General features: G+C 31.9%; 1 protein-coding gene across 1 annotated transcript in view; it reads right to left on the bottom strand.

The window, feature by feature from the left end:
* The window catches only part of LOC129222303 (transcriptional regulator ERG homolog), a 68139-nt gene extending 41777 nt beyond the window's left edge, over nucleotides 1-26362 (bottom strand). The window contains exons 1-2 of the mRNA XM_054856793.1: nucleotides 26296-26362; nucleotides 14136-14186 (exon numbers count right to left, since the gene is read on the bottom strand). Coding sequence (XP_054712768.1) covers nucleotides 14136-14186; nucleotides 26296-26362 — 118 coding nt within the window. The remainder of the gene's footprint in view (nucleotides 1-14135; nucleotides 14187-26295) is intronic.
* Nucleotides 26363-26913: the final 551 nt, after the last annotated feature.

The raw sequence follows: 26913 nt of genomic DNA, 5'->3' as shown, positions 1-26913 counted from the left end.
TTGTAAAGTATAATTACTTACGAATGTCTAATGAATTTAATATTCAGAATTACATAAGATGTAAGCAATTTTAAAAAATGCGTAAACAGTATGAATCCACAATGAAAACGCCTATTAAATAGATTATGAGATTCTTTTCTCAGTTTTGTTTTGTTAGCATATGATAATTTTTAAAGAAGGGCTGTCTATAAATGATGTCACTATTCTTTCAACAAATTTGATACATTCTTATGTCACAGAGTGTCAAACTTTGATTAAACCCTCTCGCCCTTGTCATCTGTACCTCAGAGTCAGAACAATGTAAGTCACATGATCGCGACTTTACATGAGAGAGCAAAAAAGATTGTCTGGTCATGCAAAAGATGAGACGCGCGCTCTTTCAACGCAGGTAAATAGTTACGAAGGATTTTTTTTCTAGAATTACGATCACATATAACGATGCGGAACAGGATTCTACATACAATACACTAAAAAACTGAAAATCACAATTTTCGGACTTGGTAGTCAGTCGGGCTCTGAGGTACAGGTATGTCACAGTGCTTTTCATGAGAATAATGTTATAAAAAATGCTTGGTGTCACACTTATTGTTACCACCTTACTCCCCCTTGTCACAATTTCACAACTCCCTCCCTTCCTCAAAGTGAGCAAAACATCATTCATAATTGCCCCTTACATATATTAAATTCATACGGCTAAGTTGCATAGATTGTATCGAATGATTGAAAAATCTACCAGCTAATCATTTGCGAAAAAGTTCCTAGAAAATCTTTAGAATGAGGGATTTTCATGATCTTGGGTGGAAAAAACTGTTCCTGATAACTAGGAAAAACTAATGTGTATCTTCAATGACAATTTGTTCTTATTAGAGTAATGTTCTCTTATTTTCGTATTTGACGCTGAGGTTTATACTTGTTGCATTTACAAGTTAGATTTTATCTTTGCTGAAATTTTGCTATTTTTATTTAAAAAAGAAAAAAAAGAATTTTACTACGTTAAGAAAGCAGAACTAACTTTCTCAATGCTATCTTAAGTTGTAACACATGTCTGAAACTATTTCTATGTCTTAGCTACACTGTAAAAAAATTCCAAAACGTTACTGGGTATTTCCGTGTCACGTTTCGGGATTTTAATGGTTTTTATCCACTTCCTGGAAAAATTAAGTATTCTTGACAAAAAGTTTCCTGAATTGCTACAAGTCGCAAGAATGCAGACTTTTCACTGTTGTGAAAAATATTTTTAGCTCCCAGTTTAAAGATTAATTGAGCATATTTATAAAGTTTATCGGCTTTACTACAAGTACAGCCCGTCCATGCTAGTTAAACTCCCAAAGGGAGAGAAAAAGTGTGGACTGCATTGCTTTGCAAGATTTGCAGGGAAGTAATATTCTCGTTACTTACTTGCAATTCTGGCATAGCTCTGGCCATGTTTGCAATAATGCTCTTTTAACTTCCTTGATAAATCAGAATGATGCCAAGATATTACTTCTACGGACACGACTGGTTTTCAACGGGAAGATTTCTGAATTTTTCAGGAGGCTTCCAGGATAATATCAGGAAGGTTACTGAATTTTAGCGGAAAAAGTTCCTGGAATTTGCAAGATATGTTACTGGCAGATATTGGGCACATCAGCTGCCCATTATTTTCCAGGAACGTTTCTGAATCGTTTTTACAGTGTATTACTTCGAATGCTCACATTAAATGTTCTAAGTTCCTTAGACTACGACGTGCCATGTTTTTTTTTTTTTTTTTTTTTTTTTTTTTTTTTTTTTTTTTACCCAAGCAGGGTTTTTTGTGGGGTATAGCAATGGAACGGCAAACAGTGATCGTTAATGACTCAGTAAATAATGTACTACGGAGCGACCTCCTGCGTCAATATGTCGCAGTCAACCTCCCCGTTCATGTGGGTTGTTGAGGGATTCGTTTTCTCTTTCATTTTTACTGTTGCTCATCACTCCATGCATAAATCTACCGAGTTTTTAAATAGATGCATAGTATATAAATTTGAAAAATATTTCAATTTATTATGCACATGTTACAAAAAATTAAAATTCCTTAAATAAATAAAATGAATTGTGCAAATTGAAAGTGTTCGAAGAATTTGCACCGTTCGTTTGTACTCTCCTTTAGTTTTATCTCTGTATCACAATCTATGTTGTTCTTTGTTCGATACAAGTACGAAGCAGCATAATCTGATATTTAGCCTCCTTTAATATAAAAATGTGCAATGATTTAAGTTTTCTCAATTTACATCAAAAGCTTAATAATCGTTTTGTATAGTTTTTCTTTCTTGAAATGTTAGTCTTAAATACATAATATAAATAGTTAACGTAGTATAAAGTTAGTATAAATAGTTCTGCATACCTTCTAAATTTTTACTGCTATTTCTAAACTTTTTTGCTTTATTTTATCCAATTAATTCTGAAGCCAAGCGTTTTGTTGGATTTGGATGCCGCGAGTATTCTCTTTCAATGTTTATCTTTCTATGCACTTTTTTAAGGAAAGTCATTCGTGCAAAATATATTTAAAACACAAGCATGGTGGCTTTTTTAAGAAAATCGAATAAAATAAAGGAATTTTTTTATTTATTTATTACTTTTATCATTAAGATTATAAAATGAACCATATTGTGCCATCTATTTCTGACAATTCAGTAAGAACATTTGCTTCTCCTCTATTTGAAAATGATAAAATAGCAGATTTACAAGCTACTATCACAACTCTTGCATTGAATAAAACTATTTAAACAACAACAACAAAAAAAATACCCTGCTAGTTCAGTCCAGATTTTGTTATTTGTGCGATTAAGAATGCGTAGTTTATTCTAGATAGTACAGTTTTTTTTTAATCACAAATCTCTGATAAGCTACAACTAGATTGAAAAAAAAAGCGTAAATGAAGCACTAACTGTTTTGTAAATGCTGAAAATAGTTACTTCAAGGCTACAATGGAGCCCCTTCGTCAGTGCTAAAAGTGCTCAACACACAACGAGAAAGTCCTGCGTGGATACATATAAAACAAAAACAAACCAATATAATTGTTCGTAAAATTTGAAAATTTTATTTTCTATACAAAATATCTTGATATTTGTCCATCAGAGCTATCGATGCTATTTTTCTTCGCGTTTTTTGAGATCTCATTACGTTACATCCTTATCAATGTCCCAGCAAACTTATAATTAATAAGAAAAACAGAAGGTAGACTATTTTTAAAAAATCTTCCCCTTAGTATGTTGTCAAAATTCACCAGGAAAAGCTTTTCAGAAACATTTGTAACGTAATTCTCAGAAACTAAACATATTTTTCGGCGTCTCGCCATTGAAACTTAAACGAAAGCAAACCTCGTAAGCGATCCCCTGCCCAGAACAAACACAACTCTCCTCCATTTCCTCCACTCTCCCCCCGAGTCCACAGTGGACGCGTGCCTGGGTAATAGCGCGTCTCAAAGGTGCTTTTTAAACAGACGACACCCCGTTCCATCCTCCCTCTTCGCTCTTCCGCATCCCTCACGACATCCCCCTATGCAGACGACGGAGCGCCTTTTCGCCTGCAGCCATGCGCCACACACACTGAAAGAGAGATCACACCTTTTGTGCGAGTGTGGACAAGATGGTAAGGCTCGAAATGATCAATGGCTGCCGCTCCAATGACATCCAAGCACCGGCCCTACCATGTTGCCCACACCAGCGTCTTACGTGGAGTCGGGTGCTTTGTAAATATAGTTAGAAGTTATTGCATTGATGACTTACTGGCATTTGCTTTTCAGTAGTTTCACTCGAGTGCGAGTTGAGAAATACTCAAAATAAATTAATAAATAGAAATTAAATAATTCATGGCCAAGTATTAATTTTAACTCGAAATGTGAGATTTTGTGCATTGTTTTTCAACAATTATGTTCGGTAACATTTTATTTTACTTTATTTATGTACTAGTGGTACCCGCACGGCTTTGCCCGTAATAGAAAATTAAAAGATATTTTGGTTCGCCTGTATATTTACAAATAATGTATGGTGAATTTTCTCGCCAATCGGCTTGTACCTATGTTACGGTTCCACGTTATGATAATTTCGTAATTTACTCGTCCATCTTATGATAATTTTGTTCTTAAAATTGGAATAGAAAAAGAACCACATAGAATTTTCGAAAAATCGCTTCGAGGTGCTCACCAACATGCTACAAACTAACTTTGTGCCAAATTTCATGAAAATCGGCCGCTAGGTCTAAGCGCTATGCTCGTCACAGAGATCCTGACAGACAGAGATGCGGACAGAGAGAGATCCTGACAGACAGAGATCCGGACAGAGAGACTTTTAGCTTTATTATTAGTAAAGATTTATATTTTTGGAGAAACAATAATTGTTTTTTCTTGAAGATCTGGCGAAATTAATGATCATTTTTGAGCAAGCTTTTATAAACAATTGTTATTACAAGAGCGAACAGTAAACTAAAAATTAAAAACAAATTCCTGAATCTAAATGAACTCGATTAATTTACTTTACCAATAAACAAAAAAAATGATAAAAATCGATTTATCCGTTTAGGTCTACGATGTCACAGACAGACTAGGTGTTCATGTTAAACTTATAATCTCCTTATTTTTGCATCGAGGGTTAAAAATAGATACTTTTGAATTAATTATTATTGTATTTTCTTTCCGTTATGCTTCAGTACATGTGACTAGTCCTTCCTACGTAAGATTTTAAACTAGTAAAGCTTTTGACTCTCAATAACAATTATCCTTATTAAAATCTGTTCCAGAATTAATGTCTTTTTCGTGTTTTCTTTGAGTTATTTTTATTCAGTACTTGCAAGCATCGTGCTCTTTTGAAAAGGGGTTTTAAACTAATAAAATGTCTGAACCTAGCTAAAAACGTTTACTATAATCGATACAATACTTTTTGACTTATTAAATTTTTTTTCTGGTTTTTCCCCCAGTACACGCCAGCATCATAAGGTATAATCTCATAGGTCTAATTTTAAACAAGTAAATGCATACGCTTCAGACACAATTCTTATAAAACCGGATATGACAAGTGACTTATTTTTTAGTAGTTTTTACTTATTCTTTAGTAGCAGATTTAGTAGTTCTGATTAAATGTTAATACGAAACACATGTTCTAACTAATTATGATAAATATATAGCAAAATAACTTGCTTCATAATTATAGCTACAAACCTCACGATGAACTAGGGTCAGGTGGGGTAAAATTAATAGGTGGGATAAAAATGATGTCCACAAAATAATAATAATAATAAATAAATAAAAATAAAAACATGCAATGAAAATTGATGGTTTTATTGGCATGTGTGAAATATTTACTGGTTATTAAGGTTATGTGTGGTCATAAAGAACATTTTTAACATACCTTTTTAATAAGCAAGATTATTTTAATATAAAGTTCGTAATAGCATTTCAGATTTTATGTTTGATTCAACCTATGAAACTATGAAGTTTGCTTCACGTTTCTCGTTCATAACTTCAGCTAAATTCATTATGTCTAATCTTTTCTTATTCGAAAAAATTGTTTATTACTATATCTAGATGCGACGTACTCATTTTCTTTTTTGTTCTAGAATAGTTTGAGCAAAGTGAGGTAAAGCGATCAGTATTAGGCTTAATTACTTGTGCATTCCAAAACTCTATTTACCATTTCAGACTTCTTTTTTTTTTTTTTTGAAGAAATAGACAAAAAAGAAATTTTTTGCAGCCTTTATATATTGGTACGTTTTTGCCAATGAAGAAAACATGGAAGGAAATTTTAAAGAAATGGTTTCAAGAAAACAGTTGATCCAGTCACTTCCTCTCTAACTGCAGTAGAGGGTCTACAAGGATGGTGGGCCGGTATTTTACTGGATATAACCCCTCTACCAGTTGCTTAAGAAGAAAAACAAGCTGTAAGACACCTAACAAAATATTGTGAGACACATTTTTTAATTGTAAAGGAGCAATAAAAACTCCATTAGTACGATTTTTGTTGTTTCAAAATATTGTTTCTTATTGTTTACAGACTTGAAGTTAGCTCACTTCAAAAATGTTACCTTTAGCCTCTAGCATCTTGTGAATCAAATTGCTTCGAAAAGTTTGAACACAAAACGAGCATCTATAATGGCAAGTACAAGTGGTGCTAATGGAAGCTATGATAGATGTATGTCTTCAAAAAAAGTTTCAATATGGAAAATAGAAAAAGTTTGCTATTCTTAGATGACTGCGGCAGGGAAAAATGTTGCAATTCAGAAAACATTCCAATGAAGAATTAAAACTGGAAATAGAATGACACGTCCTTCAAGAAAATTATCTGCTAGTTATTGTATGAGGGCAAAGCACAATAAAAGAAAGTTGATTAAAACTTTCATCCGTCAAGTTTTGACAACAGACAGTGACCTTTTTACCTTTAAGTATCCGAAAATCTCATTAAATAAACATTGGTAGAGAAATAAGTTCCCAGAATATCTAGTTAAAGTTGAAAGTATAGTCGTGCAACTACTGAGTGAGCCATTATTCAATCGTATAGGGCATAACAGATTGCTGATTTTCAATTTAGTTTTTTTAATTACACATAAAAGTGTTAATAATGTGCATGTTATTTGTCTTCTAGTTGATCACATTAACTTTAAAGCCATTTCACTTTCTTAATCTACGTTAGTTTTACCACACATTATGAGTTAAAATGATCAAAGTAACCTAAAAGAAAAGAAATACAAGTTGCAAGTACAAAATTGTAGCTTCTATAAAATAACATAATGTTAGATGTCTGCTAAAAATTATCTGCGAATATTTTAAGTAGTTTTAAAAGTGTAGTTTAGCAAAATTGAAAATAGCTGAATTTATGGATATTATACTCCACCTGATCCTACCGAATGTTAAGCATATGAATTATCATTAAATCCTCTAGACTTCACACAAAAGTTAATAATTCGAACTATAAATGTTGTTTTGTATGCAAATAGAAAATTATAAAAATCATAAGAAACTTTAAAATGTTTCAGAAACTTATGAAGGAACTACATTTTTGTACGTAAAGTGATCAGTGACCCTTCAACGACTCAGCGAGGTTTTGCTGTAAATATGTTTTCACATACATAACTAGATCTTGAAACAAAATGGCATTACAGGGGTTTCGACGCAACATTTCGCAATAATGTTCTGTTCAAATCTTCTGGAGTATCCTTTTATAGGAGTAAATGTTTCGTAACATTTTTATTTTTTTATTTTTTTTTTTTTTTTCATTTTTTAAGCTTAAACGAATTCTGGCGCAGTATAGCCCTCGAGGGCTCTTGCGCCATAAAAATCAAATAAACTAAAACTTAAACAAATTCTGTTTACTCCATATGTGCTCAGATGAAAAAATTACTTGTGTGTTTTTCTTATTACATTCGTTGAAAAGTCCGCCCTGAGAAAAATCTATTACGTGTATTCTGGATATTTGTCAAACTACTTCGCATAAAAATCCCACAATATCATAACAGTTACCTATTTAATAATGTTTTTCATGCTAAAAATTCAAAAAACTTCGCAGTTTTTTCTAAAAAATAGTTTTTAACAAGTAAAAGCATTAAGTGATGTATCATTTCCAAAATCCTAATAGCGATGAACGGAGCGAAATCGAGTAAGCGTGTTAGTCATCGAAGTTTTTTTCCCTTTTGTATAGCTTAAAATGATACTTAAAAAATGGATTGCCCCCTACCCCCCCCCCCCCCTTTCTTGTCTGAGTACGACATTTTCTTGGTTCCTCTCGGCGTTTCCGATTAGTACTCTCATCACAGAAATCTGTTCTATCATTTCTTATTGGCTGATTTGTCCGATCGACCAACTGTCGTCTCCTTTCACGGAACAACATGTTTTTAGGATTTTACAAATAGCAATAAAAATACCTAATGAATTAAATAGTTTTGTACTCTAGAAATTGTTTGAACTATTATATTTAATGTGTAATAAAATTCCTTGCAACGCATTGAAATGGATAACAGTTGAATCAAAACCTTAAAGGAATTTTGAAAAAAACATATAATTATACTTCATGGCGTTGGTTCCCAAATTAGGTGCAGCGGCAAAGTAGTGTGCCGCTTGGGTAGACGATGGGTGCCGCGAAGTGTGTACGGTTTTAATATAAACACATATAATAGATATAGACTAGGTTGGCGTGAAAGAACTATATATCTTCAAAGAGTGGCGTAAATTGGAAAGTTTGGGAACCCCTGCTTTTAGGAGTCTTTAATACTCATAGTTTGGACATTTACTGCTTTAATAAATAGCATTAAATGATGTTTTCCTACTAAACAATAATTTGTGAGTTGAAAAAAAGAAAAAATATATTCCTTTTTCAGGCCACAATACCACAACTATTAATTTCAAATTTCATCGGTAGTTGTAATTATTGTTAACATTTATTTCTTAAGGACTTATGTTCTTCGTTACAAAAGTGTTCTCCTTCGCGCGGTTCAACTCCAAAACTCCAAAATTCCATCCCAGAAAATTATAATTGTTCGGAACCGGAATGCCTCGAAATCAGCGTCCCCGATTGTTAAGCCAATTTCTCTTTGAACTCATGAGCCATGCGATGACTCGGTTTTCACAGAACGTACACCCCTAAAAGCAAAAGTGATTAAAATCAAGCGTTGAAAATAGGATTTGAGGGTCGGAGAGTACGCTAAGCAATTGATCTATTCAGAGATTCGGAACACCATCGGGTATCAATGGAAAACGAGTGTAATGTCCGTGTTCTCTTTATTAGCAGAAGGCACTTCGATGGAAGGGCTGACAAATTTCATTTTGCATTCAAAGCGTGTACTGGCAACACTCCCATTTCTTATCTTGTGCTTTAAATGGAACTGTGTGAATCATGTGCACAAAATATTTAGAAAAATACTAGTAGCATTGCTCATGTATTTCATTTTGAAAGTTTTGATGACCCTCACACTCACATATTAGTTTAGTGTTGCTCTCAACTGGTGATTTTTCAGGCGCAAGGTTATATTTCTGTACTAAAATATATGTAGAAATCTTTTGAAACAAACCGTATTAGTTTGGTGTTGGTAATTTTAAAAGAAAAATCATTTCGCTATTTAAAGGTACTGCATTAGTAAAGGTTTAGGTATTGGACTAATACACTGCCATTAGATTAAAAAAAAAGTCTGCTATTAAATATAATTTAGAAAGAAAGATACTTTTAATTCTTTTAATCCTTTCCTTTGGTTCAGATGTTTAAATCATAATCTATAGAGAACTACGTAAATTATTTTTATGGAGCATTACAAATAAATTATAAAATTACTTATTTTATTTTGACAATTATGAAATGGATTACATTCTGTTGAAATGGACAACAATTTTGGATATATTTTTCACGTATTAGCTTTATTTCCTTTTCGATGAATTGCTTCATTTGTGTGAATAATAGTTCTTCAGAACCTCTCATCAAAAGTTGGCCATATAAGAAAGGGGACAAATAAAATTTATGGAAAAAATATTTCAACAAAATATCATTTTTTTTTTAATCTAGAAAAAATAAATTTTTGTTAAATTTCAAAATTTTCATATTCAAATGAACATTTCTAAAAGTAAAAAATAGAAGTTTCAAGAAAAGTTTTTTTTCCCCTTATGTTTAACTTTCTCTCTCTCACTAATAATTTCTCTGCTATCTCTCCACTATTTTACTTCTCTACATTGACAATTACTCTTATTTGAAAATTGTGAAATATAAATTGAATGAATTGCTTTGAAAATATAAATAAAAATTCAAATTGTCCACTTTCAAAAACTTAGAAAATATTTCAGGAGGATTTTTGCTTATAAATTAACATTGGACGGTTGGCTATTCTATAAATCATAGCAATTAAGCTTCATTTAGTTTTAATTATTATTTTAAACACTATATCTTTGATGTTTTTTTTTTCTTTTTTTTTATCCAGAAAAAAGAAGTTTCTGTTAATTTGCTCAGAACGTAATTTCTGCTAATGTATGTGCTTAATGATTTTTAAACGCTTTAAAAATCAAATTCAAACTTTGGATATATTTTTAAGATTTTTCCATTAATATTGATGTAATGAAACGTGAAATCACGCCTTATTTAGATATTTATTTCCAGTGTCATTACTGCTCCAGTTAATCGGACCTTTTTCAATAGATTTATTTATAATCGGAGTCATATTTGATGCTATTAAACATTATTGGTTGAGGATTGGATACGAACCACATCTATGTAGAGACATTGTTTGCAGCGAAATTTTATTCCTTTCTTTCAATCCGTTACAGGGTGAAACTGAATTGTGCGGCACCGTAGAGGTTGCTACCAGACAATAGTATACCCAAACTGAATTTTCGGCTTGAGCATCAAACGCACCTGCGGCTTCATCGAGACTCGCACTCTCTCTTCACGTGTGTATATGTGCACTTTCACTGAGGTTTTGCAAAAGCACGATCGATGATCATGTGATCGGCACTATCAGTTGGTGTAGCGAGCTGTAAAAGGGTGTATGTAGCAAGTTCGTAAAATGGGTACTAATTTCGAGTCACGTGGTATTTCTTTCTAAATTGCGCTCGATAGCTACACCCCTTGGGTCAGCCACCGCTTGTCTTGCCATAATTTAGAGCGATGTTTCTCGACAAATTTTTACCAGATATATGATATCCTAACTTTCTTTTTTTTTTCTTGCACTTTCGTGACTTTGTTTCAAAAAATGCCTCTCAACTCTCACGTTGCTTTTGCCAAGACGCTTATAGAAAAAAAAGAAAAAAAAAAAACCTCATAGACTCTTAAGCAAATGTTATACGAATGAATTGGATTTGCAAAAATTTAATATTAAGCTAGATGAAGCGTAATATTCCTTACAATTAGGCTTTAAGAACAGGAAAAAAATGAATACTGAAATATTTTAAACATTCACATTTATAGTAATATATACCTTATTTATGATTTTTATTGAAGTAGTATCAGCCTATACCAGTGGTCGGAAATAGCGCGCTACAAGTAGCAACGCTACTGTAGTAGGTATATTTTTTAGGTATTTACAGTGTAGCGCACTACAAAAAAAAAGTAGAATAGCGAGTAGTTCGATGCAAATAGTTAGTTTGTAACGATTTCTGGAAACTACTTTTAAATTAAGATAAAAATATTAAACTACATTTTATCAGTAGCATAAGATAGGGGATGGTACGGAAAATTAAAGCTTTTTTCCTCTGTTTAAAAGATGTTTTCCTCATCTAATCATTTTTATGTCTATGTATGCCGATGTAAAATGTAAATCAAATTATGACTGCTTCTATTTTCATTTTCCAAATAGTAGCCGAATAGTAAATATTTGAATCTTTAAAGTTTTAAAATCTTTTCTTTCAGCGAATATTTGTAAAAATAGTTTTAAAAAGAAAATAAAGAAAAAAAATTATAATTCAAAGTAATATTTAATGTTTAAATGAGATTTATCTGAATTGATTAATTTATTAATCTGAGCAACTTTTCGAATTTCTTCTTTCAATCAACAGTATGTGTGTATGCTTTTTATTTTTTTTTTAAATGTGGCGAAGTAGCGACTCCATTTCAAAAGTAGTTTATAGTCGCCACATTTAAAAAAAGTAGTTGTAGTTGTTGTTAACAACGTTTGTAAGAATGTAGTTGCAGTTGTAGTTCGCTACAAAAAAAAATGTAGTTTTTCCAACTGCTGGTCTGTGCGCCATAGTGAGAAGTTTATGGACGATTAAAAGCTAACAATTGGGAGTGGGTAGTACATAAAATCATTCGTTCTAAAAATTAAATTATTATCAGTAACAATATGGAGCAAGTACATTAATATTTTCACAGTAGGAATGTTTTTACATTGGTTTTTCTTATCTCTTTATATTTAAAAAAAAGTAAGGTCAAAGACAATTTTGAAAGGAAGTCTGGGGCGGGCCTGCGTCTAGGAGACCCCATAACGCCTACAGCCTTGAAATTTTGTAAAAATTTCTTCCCGGTGGTTTGCACCTGGGGTTTTATTTTTAAAATTCGAATTTGTTTTTTTTTTGTAATTAATATTTAAAGCTCATATTTCGCGTAAATTGCCTATTAAAGGGGTGAAAAATACTTGCACATAATAATATTACATATTGTTAGAAAGGGTACAAATTTCTGCGTTCTACGCAATTTGTTTCAATGCTCTAAGTTAAATATTGCGGGAGTTATTTGCGTTTTTAGCTCGAACTTTTTTAGGCTTAGCTGAAATTTAGGTACTACTTTCTTTATTAAATATATCCGTAAATAGTGAAGGACTTGTCCCACAGTTTTTTTTTTTTTTTTTTTTTTTTTTTTTTTTTTGACACCACTGGAAAGAGCGGCATTTTTACTCCAGATCTAACTCGATCTATGGTAGAAAAGCTCAGCTTCAATTGCCAAAGAAAAAAAAATTACAAGCAGTTTTAATCAAGTTCGAAAAATCTCCTTTCCATTCAAATTACTGATGTTTTATTTGACGTTGCCATAGCTAAGTCGTTTTGATTCGTTTCAATTCAAGCTCCGAGCTAAAAAGCAAAAAATATTACTTGAGATCACGAATATAAAAGCGACTTTTCAAACGTACACAACTGCAGTTTTGCAATGCTTAGGAGCCTCCGAGCCCTTATAGCTCTGCAAGTTGGTACAAATTATTTTGAAACCCGTGAAGGGAAGCTTTTTGTTCCAAAGGGAGATCTTAATGCGTTTTTAATCTGTTTCTTTCTAATGGACAATTTAAATGTTTGCGAATCAAATAAGATTACGAAGCAATCTTCGGGGGGTTAATGAAAAAAATCTAGTAGATCAAAAGAAGTCTATAGTTTTGCACACGAAAAGCACATTCCAACGACTTATATAAAACATTTATCCAGTATCCTTTCCCCGTAAACGTCAAGGGTCTTTTATGTCAATTGAATTCATTTCAAGAGATTTAGCACTCTGTTAAAACGTGAACAAATACAGTTATCAGTAAGCGATAAATTCTTTTGTGCTAACCAGTAAAGTAACATTAAATAAATTTATTAATGTACGAATTGGCGGAAAAAGATGCAGACACACGTTTTGGGTTTACTAGGAATTCCCTTTTTTCCTGCATTGAAAAAGGGTTCATTGTGACCCCAAAACACGAATATACAATTTTTCAAATTTGAGCTCTAATAATGGTGTCTAATTTTCAGTTTAGACTGCAAATCTTCCGACACTTTTTGAATGCAGACACTTGTTCCCTTATTTAAAACACTTTGTAGTACAGTTTTTTTTAATCAAAAATTCAAAACACATCTGAGAACACTTGTTTGGTTTAGTTCACTTTTTTAACACCATTGAGAACACATATCCCTTAGAACCCCTACTTTGTAGCACAGTTTTTGATTACTCGTGTAGTTATTCTTTCAATTTTACAGCTATCCCGTGAGGCAGCTGTCAACCACTTCCGTTCAATGGACGGTCTTAGATAAGAGACATATTTTTTAACGTCATTCGTGACACCAATCAACAGCTATTCATTGCAACAAACTTTCCAGCGGACGGTAAAACCTGAGCTGTTCGCTAATTGGCGGGGTGACGCGGAGGCATCGTATTGTGCGATTTTATAGACAGGTAGTTGAAGAAAGCTGCTGAAATTACATTTTAACAAAATAAAGCGATGAATCCTAATGTGTTGCAAATGGTGTTTCCAATCTGTTTTCAAGTATATTCTTAAGTTCGAATTTAACGAATATCCTGAGCGGGACACATTCAGAATAGATTCAGAGCCTATTTCAGTAAACTTTATTTTTAACGGAGCACATTTGAAACACATTTTAGTGCACATTTAGGCAACTAGAGTACTTTTTCTGAATTAAAGTATTCCAGCCAATGTCCAATTTGTTCTGGAATTTTGCAGCGTAACGCTGTTTAACTTTGTTTGAGCTTACATTATTATTCGATCTTTAAATCAATCATACAAAACTAATGCTAGAGAGAAAGCAAAAACATCTGTCTAGAAGTAGTAAATACATATAATACTTCATAGGGACAAGACATTTTTATTCCTGTTTAATAACTGCTGCATTTACCAAGTTTATATACTAGTTCCTAGTAAAAATTCAAGCCTATATTACAATTAGAAGAATATATTGCGTGTAGTTTTGCAATACATTACAGAAATGGATAGAGGTAATGTTAAAATCGTACCTTGAGCTTGTGTAGGTGAGGGTGATCCCCAAGCACCTTTGTAAGCAGGTTCTGTAACAGTCGAAAAAGAAACACATTTAGTTATAGCACAATATAATGCATAAACTGAAGAAATAGATTCTTTTGATGCACAATAAGAAAAGTTGCATATTGATTTAGAAACTTCTAAAAGAGCATTTTAACTTGATTTGTCATACATTAGAAAATATAAAAAATGCATTTTAAATCATTGAAAATGTGTATTAATTTGCTTAACTCTCATTATTTCTGGATCATAGAAGGGGGTACAATAAAATAGCTCTATACAGGTCAAAGATAAAATAAATGCAGAATGCAACTGTGCTGTTTCAAACTATTTTGAAAATATCTCACAATAAATATTTACTTATACAAGAACAGCTGCATTGCACCCGTTAAAATCATCTGCAATATGACGTTTTGGTTTGGAGTAGAACTCTTATTTTTTAAAACTAACATTCACATTTTGATAAAAATATATTTCAGTTTTAAATTGAAGAGCATTTCTGATAACAATTTAAAAGATAAAGTTATAACAATTTTTTTCAAAACTATGCTCTAAAATAAAATAAATAACTTAAAGTAAATAATAAATTCCAGAAAAAAGTTCTCATTCTTTACTATTATTATTTTTAAAACATTTGAAGAAATACAAGAAATATTTTTTTTTTTAAATATTTTTTTTAAAGGCTGATACAAAAAAAAAAAAATTCTCAAACAGTTTTGAAGTCCCTTTTATGGAAGTAAAACCTCGTGTCTCATAATTCTTCCTGTTCATCAACCCCTTCTAAGTAAAACACCATTCCGTTATTCAGGCAAAGACTTATAAAGCTTTTTCGCCAGAAAAACAATCAGTTAAAATAGTTATATCTTAAATAAGATAAAATGATGTGATAACTATGCAATACGATGCACAACTTTGACTACACGTATTAATCATTAAAAACTGCTTCTTTTATTGTTGTGTAATTTCAAAATATTAACTCTGAGTACATATCATATAATTCATATAATTATTTCAAACATGGTAATCAATTTTCATAAAGCATTCCCAAATACAAGAAATAGTTATATCATGTAAAATTTTATTAAAAATTCCAAATGTCAATCTCCCTAAAAAGGACTTTAAATATTTTTTTAACACCTTGGGCGTGTTTGAATAGAGAAGTCGGTTAACTGGAGATCACCGGTTACTAACCAAAAGCGTTTTATGAGTAGCCGGTCAGCCGATCGTATATGAAAATATATTATGGACATCCAACGCATTAACCACTGACAACATCGAACGTCATGAAATCAACAGTCCCGGTCAACCTGTAACTCTGTTCGAGCACATCTATTTTTAAAATAAGAAATAACAGCGGAAACAAGCACAAAATTGTATATTACTGCAGACACGTGAGGTTACAAGGAACTCCTTTTTCGATGAAAATAAGTGAAATTATGAATGAAAAGACATCATCCATAAGCTCAATTACTTTGCATTGAAAAAAGAGATTCTTTGTAACCCCGAAACACGTGTCTGCAGTAATCAGCAATTTTGTGCTGTTATACATTGTTATTTCCTATTTTGCTTTTTAAGTATAAAGGTATATGTTTAACATTATAGCTATTGTTCGTCTCTAAGGCATTTTACAAATTTAATTTACTGAAATTTTTTGCATTATATCAATTAGAATAAAGGGTAAAAACGAAAAAGAATTTTCAAAGTTTTTCTTCCAAAATGTCTGTAAAAGTTTAAACTAAATTACTAACGTCAAGCTTGAGCACTTTCTGCGCTTCTTTTTTTCACAACATAAAACTTTCAACTCCTTATTGGTTAGTAAGGTTATTACTTCTTTTCGACATCATTTCAGCACTTAAAAAATAAATTTCCTTCACGTAAGACTAAATCACACGCGTTATAAAGAAGCACACTTCTGAAATCTTCTTTGAAATGAAAAATCGTCTGGCAGTAAACAAATACAGTGTTCCAAAGTTCATTCATAAAAGAATAACATCAAAACTTTTCTTCACAATATGGGTGCACGTGAGGAACAATTCTACTCGAATGATCAAACATTAATTGTGCATCCTTGGCAACAGCAAATAACTTTGGGAAGACATAAAAACTGGAGCCGTAATCGAAGGCGAAACTACTTTTCAGCCCATACTTTGCGAAAAATAAAAAGGAAGTGAAGAAATTTTGCTGTAGAAAGCATGGTTTTTGAAAATATTGTAGTTCCTTTTTCTACACTTTATTGAGAATTTCCTGTATGTTCAATCTTTTGGGTTCTGTTGAAGAGCGCATATTAAAGTTGAGGCGAAAACATCGATTTTATTTTTATTCTTTTTTGCTTAATATACATAGAAATGAAAATCCGTCCCAAGCTGCGTTACAAAAAGATATTCTCTTCTAAGTGTTTTGATATCACTCCCTGACTGTTACCTAGCAATTTAGGAAATGTTCGACAGTCGTGGGATTGGAATGCGTTTTAGGGGTGGATTTTTTATTCGTTTCGAAAAAGATGAGTATTTTTCGAATACTTTTTTTTTTTTTTTTTTTGCCAGTTTGGCATCGTGCCCTAGTACAACCACTCGTCGAAGATTCAAGTAGCTTATTTTCAATAAAAAGACCGATGTTAGTAGTTAGGACATTATGCAAAATATCTCTGGCAAAATTGCAAAAAAGCCCATATCGTATAGAAGTATATTTAAGTTACTTTTAGAATTACTTTTTATTGCTTTATTCATTTAATCAATTGAAATTGCGGGTAGCTCTCCCCATTAACTTCTATTTTTGAAAACTCAACTTTGAACATTACTTTGGTTGACTTACTTTTTTGGTGAGTTTGATACAAACGTCTGTCAAAATTTAAAATTTATTCATGCAAAAAAGAGAAGAAAAAAACAAAGAATAAAAAAAACTTTAAATAGCAACACGTGATCATCAACTTTGACTTTTTAATTGGAAATCCGTACGAGGGAATAGTAGTAGAACATTTATTCTTTACTATTATTATTAGTATTATTATTATTACTGTTATAATTATTATTATTATTATTATTATTATTGTTATTATTATTTTCATAATATTTTTACGATGTGAAACTTGGCACTGATTTTACTGATAATAATATCTGGATTGCAGTTAGGATTCTTGTTTATACTGATCTTGTTTGTAATAATGATCATTACAATAATAATAAGCGAAATTATATCCTTTACTATTATTACTGCTACTGATATCTTTCATTGTTCTTCTTCTTTTCCTTCTTTTTTATCTACAATATCGATACTTCCAATGCTTTTACAGAAGAACTCATTGTCATTACTCTCTCAAATACTTGAATCTATCTCTTGCGATTTTAAGCTATTAATATGCAATTGGGAAAACTATAAAAAATCTTTTTTTTTTTAATTTTAGTTCAGAAATTATTGTGTAAGATTGCACTGTCTTACAAGTCTTAACATTCACAGTAGCCCATATGTCCGTATTGCTCATAAAAAAAGGATCGTATTTTTTGCATTTTAAAATGCGCTGTATTGCAACCTCACTATGTTATTTAAAAAATTTAATGAACTTTCGTACTGAAATTATATGTGGTTTTGACTTCATTAAAAGAAGCGTGTTATGACAAAACATACCTGATTTTAGGACAGAAACTCGACAATGATAGAATAAATTACCTTCCACAAATTTTCTATTTATAAAGTGTTGCGGAGAAAAATTCTCTTCCAAACTTCCATGGTTCTCAAACTCAGAAAATTTGACATATGTAACGATATAGCTTTAAGTAAAAATGACCACAGTTTTGATAAAATGACTAATGATACGTTGTAATACTTAAGCACACAATCAAAATTAATTCAGGACAAAGCATTCTAACATTGTACTAAAAACCACCGGTTTCCCTACTGAGGAGGAAGAAACAACTAAGGCTAATTAATTGAAAGGAGGCATGTGTGGGAGTTTTGTGTCAGAAACCTTCTTCTTGCAATCGTTTCAGATACTTTTTCTTAATACTTAGGTACATAGTGAAGATTATTGCAGCATACTTGCTGTTCATGAAGTCGATTCAAGTGTGTAGTCACATTTCTTTATTTAAGTTTGAAATTTTACACAGACATATGTACCTACAGGCATACATACGTACACACACATACACATGTGTGCACGTATGTACTATAACGTGTAGTACGTGCATACTATGAACGAGACTGAATTGTACTAGTTACACACACACACACACGCACGCACGCGCATACACATATATGCGTGTGTGTGCATGTACCTAATATAGTTAAGCCTTGTTAATTCGTCTCTCGTTTATACATTTTTTGCATTTATATGCCGTTTTCATTAATTCACATATAAGTTCTGATCCATTCCTATACATTTTAACGCAAAAATTAATCTTATATACTTCGCGAAATCACCGTTATACGTTCTTTTACCCTCTGCAATTCACAAAATTTCTACTTGGATATATTTCTTGGTTTCTATTGAAGGAGGAATTATCTTAGATGGATATGGAAGATCAAATAAAGGGAGGGGGTGGGAGCTCATTTCATTTGTAATGCAGACACATTTTTTTTTATTAACTTGATTCAATTAATAACGCTGTAATCATTGTGCAAAACGCAATCATCATGTCGGATAACCGTAAAATAATTTTTTAATCAAAATCAATTACCTGCATGTACTTTTATGGGTATTCGAGACATAATTACATTAATGAATGGCGATATTAAACAGTAAGTTACCGCCCTTAGGTCAGGGCAAAGGCAAAACTACATGTACCAACAGGTATACTGAATTGTAAGTGGAAACATGTTTAGTACAATAAGTATTTACGAAGTACAGTAAATGTATGGATATTAATTATTTCACAGAAAAGTTTTATTTAAAATTAAGTTCATGCCTTCAGTAAAAAACTATTACACATCGATTTATCTTAGTTACAAAGAAATATTTGGTAGAACCTTGCTAATACCATACATATTTGCAGAAATTTACATTATTAGTGTGGTTAAATGTAAAAATTAAAGTGATCTGTCAATGGTTCGATTGTACATCATTTTCATTTATACGTCGTTTCACGTCAGTCCTCTGAGAAGACGTATAAAAGATGTTTTACTGTACAACATATGAACAAAGACTGGCCAAAATTATAAAATCTTAGGCGACATTTAAATTTTTAAGTTTATAGGAAAATTGAGTATAACATGGCTTCTGAAAAGATCTTGTCCTGGCATGATAGTACTTTCCAGTCGCTCTTGTATCCTGGAGCCCGACTCATGCCGGATCCTATGTATAAATATAAAAATTCAAGATCGAAAATGAAAACATTTGTGTCATGCATCGCTTTATAAACTAAAACCAGTCTGTCTCGATTCTAGTGTATACACAACAGATTCAGGTTGAAATAGCTTTTAAGATGTTATTTTAATTACTTTTATTTTATTTAATTCTTTATTTTTTCAATTCTTTGACATAATTTCATGACTGTCATCAATAGCTGTAACGTACATTTAGATGCATTCTTAGAAGATTCAACTAATTTTTTTCCCAACCTATATTTCAGGAAACTAACAATATTCTATATCCTTTTCACACCTGCTGGGGTGTAAAAATCTTTTGGAAACCGCACACACACACACACACACACACACACACACACACACACACACCACACAAACACACACAATAATTATTTCATTATCTCTCTTCTCCCCCTTTTTTTTTCTTTTTTTTGAGACATGGGATAACCGATTCCATTTTATGCTTTGTATAACAAAAACTTTATAAAATAAAAAAAGAGAAGGGACCTCTCATAGATAGTGGCTTAAGGGGCACCTTGGTGGTGGGGGCACTGTCACTTCAATAATGCAGGGAAGAGTAAACAATCATTGATATTCTTAGATCTGTTCCTTATTCCAACGGCATCAAAACCTTATCAATCTGCACCAAATGTTGAACTAGCTATACCCCTGCTTGCTCCCCTAGATTGCTTGGGGTTCTCCAAACAAGACCTGTGTTCTGTGGTTTTGTAGGACGTTATTAGAGCACACTCAAATACAATAAATTTAATCTAGCACTTCTGTTACAGAAAATTTGCTACTATAAAAAAAATTGTTTGCTGGATTTTTCATAAACTCAAGGTTTTTTTTAGTCGCTAGTTGCAATAAAAGATAATACTAATTTTCCGAATACAACAAACGATTGAGCATAACTTCAACCATTCACTAAAACTTGTATATTATGCACCAATATACAGCGTGTTAATTCTAGATGCATTTGAAGCAAAAATGAAATTCAGTTAAAAATACGAAATCTAACTTTTTATATGGTCCCCGAGTGTTCTACATTGCATTTAAGAAATCACAAGCACGGAAAAACAATTCGATCCTAAAATTAAATTAACCTTTCGTACAACCAATATTCGCCTTGATATGAAAAATTTGATTTTGTGACTTACACCACTTGACACTCGCAGTCAAATGCACCTTTTGATGAGAAATACCAAGATAGACATTGAAAAATAGTATTCGTTCGTAAATTTCAAAAGCTAGTCTTGATGTTAGAAGATTTTAAAGACACCGCATAGAAAATTATGCTTTTGGGGTACAGTGCACTTTGCCTCCAAGTGTGGAAGTAAATAATTAAAAAAACAAGATTACTACTTAATTTCACCCATGAACAGACGTAGGGGTTTGTGACAAAGTAAAGGGAATTATGGTTCCAGGGGTATATCTTTAAGCATTAAAAAAATAACATAGAATAAAGCAAATAATAAGAACTTTTTGAATAATAAGGGAAACGGAACTTTTTTCTTGGAAGTATTTAAACATTCAAAAAACAAACAAAAAAAAAATGCAGAAAACATTTCAAAATTTTGCTGTAGAACATTCTGATGTTCCTCTAAAAAAACTCTTGAATAACACTCATGAAATGTCGAGCCTGAGAGTAAAAACCTTGAAAACGACTTTAAAAATATATAAATATTTATTGTTGATAATCAACTGGAGAAAGCAAGCAAAAAAACACCATATTTTTCTTAATTCTCAGAATTTTTTTTCTGGATTTCTTTTTTTTCCCCCTTTTTGTAAATATTGAATTTAAGTAAAAACTGTAATGCATTGAACTTTTTATACTCAAATGATATTCAATGTTGTCCATGTCGACAAAAGACACTTTGTCCAAAGTTTATCCATGATTGAGGAGATACCTACGTAAAGGCATGGAATAAAATTATCTAATTTTCTTCTCACATTGGTATTTACTTAAAAAAGACCCTTTAATAAAGGAAAATTTTCCTTTTAAGTAAACAAATGTATTTTTTACATTGTTTCTGACATTGTTGCAGTATACCTGCGTGTAGACCAATATTCACGATGTCTAACTATTAACTAAATATTTTCCAGTTCGTAAATGTATTAGTTCATAACAATATAACATGTTATGATATTTATACAAGTTATGCCAGCTTCTGTAGCGTATGTCAGAGCAGTAATGGTCAAATTACATTTCCTAAAATATTACTTTTTGAGTTTGGAAACTTTCTAAGATTTCAACCATTTTATTCCGATAACATTGCAGTTAAATTGATGCAGTCGAATCCAGTTTTAACGAAAGGCGTTAAAACAGTAATTCTGATGTGATAAAGACTTCTATTATCCTCAAAATTTACTAACATAAAGTGATTGTGATTTTCGTACAGTGAAATTTCGCTTCAAGAGAGGGTTTCCCTGGTTCCTTCAACTTTGTTAAAACGGAGTTTTGCTGCTAACTAGTTATGACAGAATCCTATGCTTACAAAATAAACTGTTGACAACACAAAAATAAATATATGCTTAGGACTTAGAGCAATACTATTCAAATGCTATGGTATTTAGGAAATTTTACGACATGAAGTTCCTTTTGCGAAAAATATTACACAACTAGAAAATTATACACATAAAAATTAAAGTATATATAGAAAAGATCTAACTTTTAAACCTTGAAGAATGTATGAACATTGTATCAATTTAAGTATCTAAATAACACTGATTTTTCAACCAAACTTTATGTTTTCTCAGGAAAGTGAATAATTAAAATTAATTTCTATTTTTTTTTACAAAGTTACTTCAAAAGTACAATGATATATAAAATATAATTCAAATTTTGCGTGAATTTTAATTATTTCCAAATTGAACAAATGCATCCAAAAAAAAAAAAAAAAAAGATTTTGACGCTTAGCATAATATAGTACTATTAACACAGTATAAAATGAACATTCTTTCACAGATTTTTTGTTAATTGATTCTTCAAACTATTCAAATTAGTGGAAGAAAAAGCAAAGTTATGTGAAAGAATGTTTGATATTTTACCATGTCAAAGTAAAAACAGAAATCATAGAACAAAAAATATGCTTATTTTTGAGAACGAATAGTAATCATAATATCTATATAAATGTTACAAAATAAAAAAAATGACAAAAAAATATTTAACTTAAATTATGTTTTTCAAAAATTTCAAAACTTTTGTGCATAAAAAATCTGATAACTATTAAACCTTCTGTGCTACATGATATTCAGATTAATTTTAAATTATTTTGAAGTTAGCTAAAGCCAAAAATATAATTGCGATCAGATATATTTTGTCACCTAACTTCATTTTTAAAGACAGAAAGTAACAAGATTTTTATACTACAGAGTCAATTCAATTCAATGAAAACTTGCTGCACTAGAAAATTATAAAATTGAACATTTGTAGTGCATTATAGATTTACAGGCTAAAAAATCAATTGAATTACACCAAGGGTCCTGTTTTAAACGTATACGGATATTTTAGTACTGAAGAGCACTGTGGAAGATTTACATGTTATAAAATATATTTCTAACTCACTAGCGTAGCCAAAACTTTCTCTTTTAGAATGGGGGGGGGGGGAATTGTCAAAATAAGACAAAAATTTTCACTGGGATAGGGTCAAAGCAATCCTTACACTTTGTGCGTATCTTCGCCTCAGAGCAACAGTAAGATATCTAATCCCAAAAATAGCATTAAGATACTGTTGCTCTGAGGCGACAATATATCAAACTATTAAAATTTCAATCCGGCTTATTACCAATATCTCTGGGGAGAGTTTTAACCCCCAATCCCATCACTACGCCCCTGATTCCTCTAAATGTGACGTCCAAAACTAGTGAAATTGTGACTCAGAAAACTTCCGTGTTACGAAATAAATTTAATTAAGCACAGCCAGTGATGGTTTGCTGTTCCACGAAGACTTTTCAAGCTACGAAATCAATGCATGCAAACTAAACCCAAAAATAAATAACGGAAGTCCAGTAAAGCAGTTGGATATGAGTAGCAGGGCTTGACTTCTCACGCAAGAAGTACAGGAGTTCTAAAGTTTTTATAGCCTGTTTTCCAAAAAAAATAATACAGTGAAACCTGTGTAAGTTGACCACTTGCGGTGCAGTACTTTGGTGGTCAACTTAGACAGGTGGTCAACTTATAAAGGGGGTAATGATTTTTTTTTTTTTTTTTTTTTGTCATTTCTTGCAACATGTATTCATTTTTTGACTAATTGACAATTACTCTTTCCGTTCAACTCACTTTCATTGTTTAACATTACTTTGAAACAATAATTTAAAATGTTATTCAAATATTTTTAGAGGTTATTTTCTCAGAATGACGTATAATGTGTCATGTAAATTTAAAATTTTAGTAAATTGACCAAAAAAGAAAATCATTGTTTATAAAAAGTTATTTGACATTAATAGTTCCTAAAAATTCATAGCTAATCAAAAATAACAAATTTTTTGCTTTTTTTTCCCTCATATACATTTAATACATTTATAACCATGATGATTTACTTTTCAACAAAATAACTCCTTATTGAAGTTTGGCGCACTTATTAGACACTAGTTTTGGAAATTCCATATGTGTCAGCTAATTTTCTTTGGATTTCTCCCTTTTCAATTAATTTAAATATTTTATACTTTTTATCAATCTAAAGTTCAACGAACTTTCTTTTTGAAGCCATTTTATATAAAACTATGACACAAAGAGCAACAAGTTGGACTCTCATAGTTCTAAAAGGCAGTTGAAAATGAAAATGGCCTATTTCTTAATCCCTTGCACCAAAAATACTGCAGTGCAAGTAACTTTTACTTTAGCACAATTCCAGTGTTGCCACAAAATATTGCAACTGGAAAAAAATACTTTGTACTTTTCTACTGACATGTTTTCATTGAACAGAGAGTATTAAAGGTAATCTCAAATAGAACAACAAAAGAAAAACAAGTTTGGAGAATAAAATGGTTCTTAGTAGTTTTCAAATGTGGGTTAAACTTACAAGAAGGTTTAGTTATGCCGCTGTTTTATTTAGTTGGTAAAGTGCTGGTCTGGCACCAAAAATATTCTTGGAAGTTATAAAAAAAAATAATAAAATAAAATAATTTGCTAAATTAAGTTTTAAAAAATAAACCAAGTGGTCAACTTACAAAGGTTTTTTTACAATACTCCAAACCAAATTTAGGGTACATTAGTGGTCAAGGTAGACAGGTGGTCAAGATAGAAAGGTGGTCAAGTTGGAGAGGTTTTCCTTCATTATACAAGATAGGACTAATTCCGTTCCTGACAAAAGCGGTCAACATAGACAGGTGGTCAACTTTACAGGTTTTACTGTACCTGGATTTCTGTCTAGTATGGGAAAACTCACGTAAAATTCAAAACAACTGGAAGATACGGTTCTCAGATAAAGAAAGCCCAAAATACGTGTCATAGCACACTCCAAATGATCCATATAAGAAAATCCGATCTTAAAATTAACTCTTTCTGACCTGAAATTCATTTTGGAAGTAAAAGTATATACCTTTCTTCAACTAATTTCGCCTTTAAACATAAAATATTAATAATAAAATAAAATAATTATGCGGATAACATAGTTTTATTTCTAATACAGGGTAGTTGTGAATAAAGTACCATGTTTGAACCTAACATTGAGCTCATTATAACAGACGTGACTCTTTGAATGTCAGTATATATAATTATATGAGAAAAAGAAATGTGTACATAATTAATAAATATTAGTTTAAATTTTTAGTACCAAGTCAGAAAAGGGCGTAGGAAGAAGAAATCAGTTCTATAAGAACAAGAAACTTAATAGAATTTGCTCTTTGCCTTTCAACATGTTTCATGTTCAAAGTGTGTTATAGCATGTTCTACAGGTGCGTCAAAGCTTTCGCTATCAATCGCAAAAGCTTGGTTTTGGAAATTGCAATTGATGAAAAGGTAACAAAGACCTAACCCTCACCTGAAAGTAAATATTTTGAAATAATGTTTTTCATAGCATATTTCTTTTTCTCATGGTCCAAATAAAGTACGTATAAAGTTTAAAGATATACGTTAGTTTAAAAAAATGGTCTACTTATGAATGAAAGAAAATATAACAAGGTTAAATCACACAAATTTGCGGAGAACTGCAGACCCGTGTTTCGGACTTGCAAAGAACCCCCACTTCAATGCAAAAGATTCGCGAGTTCGTGAGGAAAAGACCCTAAAACACGTGTCTGCCAATTCTCTACAAATTTGTGAGTTTATGTTGTAATATTTTTTTACTATTCTGCATGAAGATATTTCTTGATTTGTTGAGGTCTACATATGTGAAACTTAAATTATAGTTAAAATTACAGGATTACCGACCCCTTGGTAACTTTGATTTTGGCTGCAGGTGGCGCAGGAGTTAACTGCTATTTATTGTCTATTAGTTTAATTTTAACAATCTTGAGTTTGACTTCAGTTAGTCTAGTTCTATTGGATATTGACTCTAAACACCTTAAAGTAAGAATATGAAACATATTTTCTTTACTATTATTTGTCACTTCCTATTTAAGTTGTCTGATATGTGAAGTGACGAATTGAATGCACATTTGGGGATTTTGTGTGAATTGGATTAAATTTACTTGAACAGTGAAAACATCACATAAACTTATGTTACTCTGATTACTAAATAGACAAACAGCAAACTGCATTTCAGAACATTAATTCCGGAGTTACTCGTTTGGTATTGATAGAATGTAGAGAATCCCTTTCAAGGATGCACATGTAGTGGTTCCAACTGAAATAGCAGGGTCATAGAGGGGTAATAATTCATGAAAGATGTGGTTTACCTGTGAACAACATGGGTAGGTTTGCTACGGGCGAAGCGCTGCCGTAGAAATCGGGCTTCCCTTGCATCCACAGTCGGTAGACGTCTGCGGTCGTGGCCCCGTAGCGGCACGGCAGCTGGTGGGGGCAGTCCCCGTCCCGAGCCACGTTGCTGCTCTCCCGCTCTTTGCCGCCGCCGCCGCCGCAACGCAACTTCGCCTCCCCTTCAATGATGACCGGAAGCCAATCACGCCCCGCTCACCGGACCCGAGATCGTCTGCAGATGCCCGGTCATGGTCGTGTCCGCGGATTGCTTACTTCGTAGGTCTTGGAAAATATCAGTTCATATGCTGGCGTTGAATTTTTCTCTTCAAAAATGATCAACAAGTTTCTGCCTGTTCTAGGTTTCCTAAATTTAGTCTTCAAAACAGATGGAGATGCTTGTTGGGACTTTGAAAATATTACTTTATGGAACTTAAGCGCAAGTACATGCCTTGCAACCTTTAATTTCACTTGCAAAGAAATTGTTTGTTTTCATCCTTGTAAAAGATGCTCTCTTAAATATAATATTTCAGCTGTCACATTTCAGGAAAAATATTTCAATGTCATTCTGAATTGCATTGGATATTTTTTATTTTCTG

This window comes from Uloborus diversus, chromosome 1 (assembly GCF_026930045.1).
Source record: "Uloborus diversus isolate 005 chromosome 1, Udiv.v.3.1, whole genome shotgun sequence".
Taxonomy (NCBI): Eukaryota; Metazoa; Arthropoda; class Arachnida; order Araneae; family Uloboridae; genus Uloborus; species Uloborus diversus.
The sequence above is the reverse complement of the archived record's forward strand: the minus strand, read 5'-3'. Positions and strand labels throughout refer to the sequence as shown.